The following is a 10,115-nucleotide window of genomic DNA, read 5'->3' on the forward strand; positions in this document are numbered from 1 at the left end:
GCAGGCACCTGGAGAGACCCTCCCTGACCCCCTTATCCAGATTCACTCTTCTTCAAAGAATGTATCCCCACCTGGCCTCATACACCTGTTCCTGCTGGTCTCCCCCACTAGAAAGTAAACCCCTGGGGGCGGGGGCAGGGGTGGGATGTGTGCTGTTCTCTGCTGTTGCCCAGCACCTAGGAACATGGCTGCTCCCTGGAGTTTATGGGAAGTGTAAATGAGCCTCAAACAGCAGCAAAAGTAGAAAAAGAAATATAGTCAGGAAGATGGACACATCAGACGCGTAAGTGTTTGGGAGGGGAGGGGAGGTAGACTGCGACTGCCACTGCTTGCCAGCTGGGAAGTCCGAGTCACCAGCAACCAGGTTCAGGGGGCTGGTCCCTGGGCCTGCTGGTTAAGGGAGACAGAACCCACATGGCTGATCATGATGCGAATCCTGACCCTGGAGGCTTGAAAAACATGCTGGGTGTGTGTGCGTGTGTTCTCCAAATCCCTACAGGGTAGAGAGATGGAGCAGAAGGGATTGTGGTGTAACTATGCCCCATGGTAGGGGGATGCTTTTTCTCTCTCCTTCTCCCCCTGGTGAGCACACACGCCTGCTGGCAATTGAAGAAAAAGAGAAATCAAATCCAGGGTGAGGCTGAATGGCACAGAGCTGATGAGCAAAGGTGGGCAAAGGAGGCCCGTCACCAGTCCCAAAAGGCAGTCTGGCAATTCCTCAGATGATTAAACTCAAAGCCTAATACGAGGCGGAACCACATGAAATTGCTGATACACAACCATCCTGACCTGCAGAAATGCCCACTTTATTATGCTTATCTTTTAAAAAAATTTTTAGAGATTTTTGCTATAGGGCACGTGTGCTCGCTATAGAGACAGAGGCATAGAGACAGAAAGCAAGAAATCACTCCCCAGAGGGGATGGCCACACCTCAATCCTTTCTCCTCCATTTTGGGCATGCACACACACATGCCTGGCAGGAGTTTAAGCTGCCAGTCTAGGACTCGAATCATGGTTGACTATGTGGGAGTCCAGCAACGTAACCATTATGCCATCTATTGGTCCCTAGAATGCTTATCTTGAGAGTGTAAGAGTCTGAATGCTTATCTTGAGAGTGTCAGAGTCTATCACTATTTTCATAGCAAAAATGCACACGCAGCCCATCACCAAGGAAGTGTCAGAGTATGAGCAATTTGGGAGGATGGCAACTGAATTCTTAATTCCCTGAGCTCAGAAGATTTGATCCTCGGGTTACAGGCATGAAAGTAGCTCACAGCTACAGGAGAAAGCGAAAGTGTGAAGATTCCAGGTGTGTGCGGCTCAAAGCCCGTGCTCTCACAGCCACTGCACCTGCTGCTCTTACAGTCCACGGGGCTAAAGCGGTACCTGCTGGCCGGGAAGCTCTTTCCCAAGGACTCCAGAGTCAAGGGGGGGGGGGGGGGGGGGGGATCTGCCCCCTGGTGGTGGGTCTATGCATTCGGCCTTGCCCTTGAGAGGAGAAGTTGGGCTTCGAATGAATCAAAGATGGTAAAGAAGTTGGGCTTTTACAGGTTCAGAATGTCCCCATAGCCTAGTGGTTAATGGAGCTGTATCCCACATGGCAAACTGCGGTTCTATTTCCAGTCCTGGTGGCTTGGAAAACATATTGTACACATGTGTGTATGTGCATGTTTGTGTGTGTGTGAGGAATACAGAAAAGGAGAAGGGCTGGCAGGTGGCATGGTGGGTGGGATGCTGGACTCTCTCATGGCTGACTGTGGTTTGAGTCCCAGTGGCTTGCTTTCTCACTTTCCCTTTCTCTCTCGCTCTTTCTCTCTGATCAAACTTAAAAAGTAATAAATAAAATTTTAAATTCTTTAAAAAAAAAAAAAAAGGAGAAGGGACTGCAGTGTGCTCACACCCTGGAGGTGACTGTTCTTAATCTCGCTCTCTGGTCAGCACACATGCTGAACCCTCTAGCAATTAAAAAAAAACAGAAAGGCAAAGTGTTAGTGATACTGCTACCACAACTACAGCAGTTAAGAACTAACCTGCGGGGACCAGCAGGTGGTGTGGTGGCTAAGGTGCTGGACACTCCCACATGGCCAAGCATGGTTCGAGTCCCAGACCTGGTGGCTTCCTTAGTCTCTTTCCTTCTGTGTGTGTGTCTGGTCAAATTAAAAGAAATGAATGAATAAATTAAATAAATAATATTTTTTTTAAAAAAGAACTAACCTGAGCTCCCTTAGAGGCACCAGTTGTATTTATCACCACGTCCCGGAGCCGCGCTCAAGTACTAGGCACCTGGTTTTCCGGGTTTCAGAGCCACCGAGCAAACTTTACCTCTGCAAGAAGTGCTCGTACTTCCGCCGGTACGCAAAGCCGGCCCGCCGTACCCGCAGGTGCTCCATCAGCCCCAGGTACTTGATCTGATGCCGTATGAGGAGGTCGTCGAACTTGCCTTTGGAGAAACAGGACAGAGAATGACAGTGAGGGGCCCCATGGCTCCGTTTCGACCCCAACACACGGAGACTGCCGAAAGCTGGAGGTCTATAGGCTGGGTCTAGCCACAGACATGTTTTCTTAGGCTTTGTTGTGTTATTTTTGTTTGTCTGTCTTTGTTTTTAATGATTATTATTTTTTTCTTATGAGAGATTTTTGCTATAGGGTGTGTGTCCTTGCCCGAGAATGAGTGAGACAGAAAACAAGAAGTCACCCCCAAGGGGGATGATCACACCGCAATCCCTTTTCCATTCTCCTCTTGGGATTTTGGGCACGCACGCACAAGTGCCTATGAATTTTAAGCTACTGGATCTGGGACTTAAGCCATGGTCAGCTATGTGGGGGTCCAGTGATGTAACCATTTCATCATCTGCTGGTCCCTGTTTTAAAAATTTTTTTGCCACAGGGCATGTACACTTCCTAAAGACAGAGAGAGAGAGAAAGTGAGAAATCACCCTCTGGGGGGATGGCCACACTGCAACCACTTCTCTTTTCTCCTCCTGGGATATTGGGCACACACACACACACACACATACACACACGTGTCTGGCATGATCTTCAACCTTCCAGCTCCAGGAATTGAACTGTGGTCGACCATGTGGTAGTCCAGCACCTTTACCACTATGCCACATGCTTGTCCCAGGCTTTTGGAAATGGGGGTATTTAAATTTTTTTTCTTTTTTGGAGAGGTTTTTTCCTATAGAGCATGTGCACTCACCAGGAAAAAAACAGAGAGAAACAGAGACACAGAAAGCAAGAAATCACCCCAGGGGGGATGGTCACGCCACAATCCCTTCTCCTCCATTCACCTTTCAGGATCTTGGGCACGCACGCACATGTGCCTGGTATGAGTTTAAGCCATCGGGTCTGGGACTCGAACCGCGGTTAACTACATCGGAGTCCAGCGATGTAGCCATTATGCCAACTGCTGGTCCCTCTTTTTCTTCCTTCTTTTTTTTTTATTTTTTTTAATTTTTTTTTTAGTTTTTGCTATAAAGCACATGTGCTTACCAGAAAGACAGAAAGCAAGAAGTCACCCCCTAGGGGAGATGGCCACACCACAATCCCCTCTCTTCTATCCTCCTCTCAGGATTTTGGGTGCACATACACGCACATGTGCCTGGAGTGAGTTTCAAGCCTTTGGGTTCAGGACTCGAACTGCAGTTGGCCATGTGGGAACCCAGCAACATTAAGCATTATGCCATCTGCTGGTCCCGGGCGGATTTAATTTTTACTTGTTTATAAACAGGGGATGCGTGTGCTCACCAGAGGGAGTCAGAGGTTCGGGGAAGAGAGGACGACGAGTGGCGTGCGGTCATGCTGCAACCCCTTCTGCATTCCTCCTCCTCCTCCTGTCAGCACGTGGGCGTTAATGCATTCGCACCCAGAGTGTCCCTCAAGCCACTGGGGCTGGGATTCAACATGCACAGCTGGCTGTGTGAGATCTGGCTCTCTTGACCAGTTTTTTAATTTCCTAGGAAAATCTAAATTTCTGGTTTCTTCTGAAAAATTATGAGATCTAGCCATACAGGGATGAGAGTCCCTCGTGACCACAGCTGGCTGGAGGGGAACAGTGCTGTCCTCTCTAGTTTGCCACAGTCCCCACCACTCCCTATTGCCTTACACTCATTTGCTTTTTTTCTGCCTGGCCTCCGTAAGGCTGTGACTGTACAATTTTGTTACAGACCCTGGCTCAAGCTTAGAAAATACCCAAGTCATGGAGTGTTTTGGAAGACTGTTCCCTATCTGGAGAGAAGCGATACTGCCTCCCCTTACCTCGGACACCTGCCTGATGCACGTCCAGGCACACGCTGAGCAATGCCCCCTCTAGGTTGAACTTCCAATTCATTTACCTCCTGTTATTTCAATAGGATATGAGTCATCACACACAGAGGGCAATGAGTGGGTCTGTGGGGTTTTTTAGAATTTAGTGGGGTTTTTAGAATATAGTTTTTCCTTTTTTAAAATTTTGTCAGAGGGCACACATGCTCACGAGAGAGAGAAAGCAAGAAAGCACCCCACCCCCCACCAGGAGGCTGGTCATGCTGCAATCCCTTCTCCATTTCTCCCTCTTCTCGGGATTTTGGACACATATCCATACGTGCCCGGCATGTTTTTCAAGCTGCCGGTTCCATGACTCAAACTACATTGTCAGCTGTGTGGGATTCAGCCACCTTAGCCACCAGGCCACGGGCTGGCCCCAGTTTTTAGGGTATAACTGGCTGCCATCTTGGTTTTCCTCTTGGGCTCTTTTCCCTGATCTCTGGGCCCAAAATGATTTACAACTCACTGGGCTCTTTCCTCTCGTTGGGCTTGATGCAGCGGATGTACGAGGGTTCCTTGGAGATGAGGATTTCTAGAAGGCTGCTCAGGCTGTTCTTAAACTGGGTGCCCACCTGCAGGAGAGAGCGCGAGCCAGGTGTGCACCAGGCATCACCCCTTCCCATTCAGACAGAGTGGACCTGGAGGGTACAAGGCTTCGGCCATTTAATATATTCAGATGTTTTTAAAAATGTACTTCTTTCTTCATGAAAGAGAGAGACAGACAGACACTGGGGTGGGGAGCTACCCCCACAGGGTCTTCACACATCATACTCCTCCTAGCCTCAGCCAGGGAGACTCCCAGGCACACGTGTGCACACCTAGCCCGTCTAGGGAGATCCTGAGACGTGAACCGGGTCCTTCCCATGATGGCCCCCGTGCTGTGGAGTGTAATGTCATAGACGCAGCTGGCCAGGTTCCAGGCCTTTACACCCAGACACTGGACAGCTTATCCTACTTCTTACCACGTTGCCCATTAAGAGCAGTCTTTGGGGAGGCCGGCAGGCGGCATGGTGGCGAGGGGCGCTGGACTCCCACATGGCCAACCACAGTTTGAGTCCTGGACCTGGTGGCTTGCTTTCTCAGTTTCCCTCTTTCTCTCTCACACACACACATTTTGTCACTTTCTGGTCAAATTAAGATAAATAACTTTATTTATCCATTTATTTTTTTTTAAATTTGACTAGAGAGGGATAGGTGAGAGAGAGTGTCTGGTGCACTAGTGCTAAACCCCTGTGCCCAGTACAGTGCCTGACATACAGGAGGTGCCCAGCGAATGTCTGCAAGGGATGATGCCAAATGTGGGTAGTGTCTATTAGAATCTGTGAGGCTGGCCCACATGGGAAGGTTCTGTGTTAGTATCCAGAGACCTCCCTGAGTACACAGGGCATGTACGTGCCACGACCCGGGGCTGGCTGAGGCAGGGGGTGGATTGTGGCAACAAGACTCTGTCGGGGGTGCTGTCTGACTCTGTCTCTCTTACTTGCAGAAGAAATAAGTTAAAAAAAAATCTGTTAGTGAATGATACTTTCAGAAAATGGAGGGCAGTTTAAAACCTATAAGTAATTAGAAGTCATTCCACACCCTAAGTGATTTCTTTTTCTCTTTTCTTCTTCTTCTTCTTTTTTTTTCATTTGGAGAGGTTTTTGCTATAGGGCACATGTGCTCACCAGAAAGACAGAGAGAGACAGAGAGACAGAAAGCGAGAAATCACCCCCCAGGGTGGATGGCCATGTCGCAATCCCTTCTCCTCCATTCTCCTCCTGGGATCTTGGGCACACATGCACACACACCCGGCGTGAATTTAAGCCACTGGGTCCGGGACTTGAACCGCGGTTGACTACATGGGAGTCCAGTGATGTAGCCATTGTGTTATCTGCTGATTTCTTTTTCTTTTAATTTGCTATAGCGTGTGTGTGCTCACAGAGAGAAAGTGAGACAGAAAGAGAGAGTAAGAAAGTACTCTCCAGGGCTGTGGCCGCACTCTCTCTTCTCCATTCTCCTCTCAGGGTTTGGAGCACACATGCACATGCACCTGGCATGTTTTTCAAGGCACTGGGTCCAGGATTTGAAACGTGCAGTTGGCCATATGGGAACCAGCCACGGTAACCTCTACCCCACTGGCTGTCCCCTCCCAATTCTGCAGGAACATCTTTCTCACTCACGGTTGGCGACCTCCTCCGGTTTTCTAACTCGGCCACCAGGAAGCATTGCCTCAGGATGCTGTTCTTGGACCTGCACAGTACCTGCAAGTGAACAGACCCGAGGACCATGCTGGCTCTTTCAGCAACTGCTACGGGGCCTTCAGGAGGGGACAGAAGCATGTGTGAGGCAATGGAACCATCTGCTTCTTGAGGACTAAAGACAGTTCTAATGTAAAAAGGGGAAACATACAATCGAACATGGAGGAAAGCATTCAAATGCTATGTCCACTGCTTTGCTTGCTGAGGCTGTTTCTTTGACATGCTGAAATAAAAATTGTTCCTCGTCCAACCTAGTGCTATAGAATAAACCAACTCTTTAAGAATCATCCCAAAGGGGGCCAACAGGTGGCGCAGTGGTTAAGGCACTAGACTCACACATGGCCAACCACAGTTTGAGTCCCAGACCCAGAGGTTTAAACTCATGCCAGGCTCATGTGCATGCCCAAAATCCCAGGAAAAGAATGAAGGAGGAAAAAAAAATGGGATAGCATAATGGTTACATCACTGGACTCTCACATAGTCGACTATGGTTTGAGTCCCAGACCTAGCAGCTTAGAACTCACGCTGGGTGCATGTGTGCCCAAAATCCCAAGAGGAAAATGGATTGTGGTGTGTCCATCCCCCCTGGGGGGGGTGATTTCTCGCTTTCTACCTCTCTGGCAAGCACAAGCACTCTATAACAAAAATCTCCCTTAAAAAAAAATCATTATCCCTGAGATAATGGTATTAAATTTAAAAAGCAACACAGAGGGCCAGCCTGGTGGTACAGTGGTGACGTGCTGCTTGAGCAGAGCTGGATCCCTATGGGAGACCCATGGGTTTCAGTCCCTGGGCAACCGGGACACACCGTGATCCTGGCCGCCTGGGAGAGCCAGGATGAGGAGCCTGGCATGAGACCCTGCTGAGGGTGCTTGTCTCTCTCTCTCTGTCTCTCAGGCCAAGGACACTCGGTTTTATACTGTGTAATCTCCCCACCCTACTGTGCATAATCTACATTACAAAAATCCCTACTTAAAAAAGTAACCCTATACTAAAATTTACTTTCTTCATATACATACAATGGAATAGCATTCATCCGTTAAAAGCCAATTTTTTGTTTGGTTTTGTTTTGAATTTGTTATAGGGCATGTGCGCTTGCCAGAGAGAGAGAGGGAGAGAAAAAGTGAGAAAGCGAGAAATCATCCCTCCAGGGGACAGAGCCACGCTGCAGTCCCTTTTTCTCCATTCTCCTCTTGGGATTTTGGGCACTAATGCTCACTCACCCAGCACATCTTTCCATCAGTCAAGTCTGGAACTCAAACCGCACAGTTTGACCCATGGGATGCAGCTGCCTTAACTGATATACCACCAGCTAGTCCTAGAAGGGAATTCTGACACAAGCCATAACAGGTAAGAACCTTGAGAACTTCCAAATCTGATTTTTGTGTTAAGTGAGATAAACCAGCCATGAAAAGACCAATATTGTATGAGGTCCTGGGAGCAGTCCAATTCCGAGTCCGGGCCAGCTGCGGTGGTGTGGGCTGCTAGGACACTGCAAGTCGAGAGCTGGAATTAGCCCTGGGACTGCCCATGCAATTCCCTGTCTCCTGCCACATGCCTCTCCTGTCAGAGAACTTGGGGTTTTTGAAACCTGTATTCTGTATTGAAACGGTTAACTTTTTTTTTTTTTTTTTTTTTTTTTTACAGAATTGGATTTCCTCATACTAGCTTAGTTCATAAAAAGCTTAAGCCTAAACATGCCATTTTCAGAGTAAACAGGGCAATATTTCATATCAGGAGGTTTGCTTGCTTGTTTTTTAAGGTGTGTGTGTGTGTGTGTGTGTGTGTGTGTGTGTGTGCTCACTAGAGACAGAAAGAGAGGGAAAAGGAGAAGTCACCCCCAGGGGGGATGGCCACATTGCAATCCCTTCTCTATTCTTCTATCAAGATTTTGGGCATGCACATACACCTGGCGTGATTTTTCAAGTCACCAGGTCTGGGACTCAAACCATGTGCGACCATGTGGGAGTCTAGCACTTTTAACTACCACTTACTTGCTGGTCCCAGTCAGTAGTGCTTTCTGTCATTCCTGAGGTTTCTCCACCACTTCTAGGACTGCCTGTCCCTAATTCTCTGGATTCAGGGTAGATAAGTCATTCCTAATTATGGGTCTCTGCAGCCGGCCATTGCTCTCTGGGTCTGAGCTTTTTATGAACCAAGCTAATAAGAGGAAATCCATTTTTGTACAAAACAGTTAACTATTTCAATACAGAATACAAGCTTTGAAAACCCAAGGGTTCTCTGACTGGTGAGGTATGTGGAAGGAGACTGGAAATTCCACGGGCAGTCCTAGCTCCTCATTCCATGATGGGGACCTTCTGGGTCTCAGTTTCCTCATCCTCAGGCCATGTCGCCCCACAACATCCCACTGTACCAGACCCGAATCTCGATTCCTCCCTGTGGACCTCCCCCTGCTGGGCGCCTTCTCTCCTCACCCCTCCTTTACCTCTTTCCAGAACACATACAAGCTCATGTGGGCCGGGCCCTCTGCATGTGCTGGTCCCCCTAGCTGGAATGACCTCTGATCTTTCTAATTCAGATTTCAGTGCAAAGTCAGCCCTACAGGGGTGTTTTCTCTGACCACCTACATATAAAAAATGTCCTCTTCAATCACACTTCTCTGTTCATTTTCTCCCTCCCCCCAAAGGTTTTTGCCTTAGGGTACTTGTGCTTGCTGGAGAGACAAAGACAGTGAAAGCAAAAATGAGGAATCACCCCTGGGGGAATGGCCATGCTGCAATCCCTTCTCCACTTTCCTCCTGGGATCTTGGGTACACATACACACACATACTCCTGGCATGATTTTGAAACCACCAGGTCCGGGGCTTGAACTGCAGTTAGTCATGTGGGAGTCTCACAATATAACCGCTATGCCATCTGCTGGTCCCTCTCTATTTATTTTCTTCACAGCACTTCTTGCTGATAGATAACTTATTTTTGCGTATATTTATTCTGTGTCCCCTCCACCCTTGATGGTAAGCCCCACGAGAACGAGGTCTCTGTCTTGGTCACTGCTAACTAGACTTGAACCAGTTTGTTGAGTGAAGCTTCCACACAGATGACCTTAAGTGTCTGTCTTGGGCATGACATGTTTAAGTCCTAGCACGAAGTATGGAAGAGAAACCCCTAGAAGACAAAATCTACCCTCAACTGTTATGAGTGATATTTCCACTAATGAAATAGTGTTAGAGCCACTAGAAACACAAAGTTTCAGACTTACTTCTTTCAAATGTCTGTAAAGGAGATCATTGTTTTTTTCCAAGAATCCTGTAAAACATTGAATCGGTGGTAATTAAATGGGATTATAAAGTCAAAATCAGCTAAAAAAAAAGACACACATCAAAAATGTCTTAAGTCATAGGGACCAGCAGTTAGCGTAATGGCTATGTCGCTGGACCCCCATGTGGTCAACCGCAGTTCGAGTCCCGGACCCGGTGGCTTAAAACTCATGCCAGGCGCATGTGCGTGCATGCCCAAGATCCTGAGAGGAGAATGGAGAAGGGACTGCGGCGTGGCCATCCCCCCTGGGGGGTGATTTCTCGCTTTCTGTCATTCTGTCTTTGTCTTTCT

General features: G+C 48.1%; 1 protein-coding gene across 1 annotated transcript in view; it reads right to left on the bottom strand.

The window, feature by feature from the left end:
• The window catches only part of LOC102485929 (unconventional myosin-Ih), a gene marked incomplete at its 5' end in the record, with an annotated part of 51,524 nt that overhangs the window by 17,640 nt on the left and 23,769 nt on the right, over window positions 1-10,115 (bottom strand). Inside the window, 4 exons of the mRNA XM_006171227.3 lie at window positions 2,323-2,440; window positions 4,772-4,877; window positions 6,468-6,548; window positions 9,766-9,812. Coding sequence (XP_006171289.1) covers window positions 2,323-2,440; window positions 4,772-4,877; window positions 6,468-6,548; window positions 9,766-9,812 — 352 coding nt within the window. The remainder of the gene's footprint in view (window positions 1-2,322; window positions 2,441-4,771; window positions 4,878-6,467; window positions 6,549-9,765; window positions 9,813-10,115) is intronic.

The sequence above is a fragment of the Tupaia chinensis genome, unplaced genomic scaffold (assembly GCF_000334495.1).
Source record: "Tupaia chinensis unplaced genomic scaffold, TupChi_1.0 Scaffold149491_1, whole genome shotgun sequence".
NCBI lineage: Eukaryota > Metazoa > Chordata > Mammalia > Scandentia > Tupaiidae > Tupaia > Tupaia belangeri.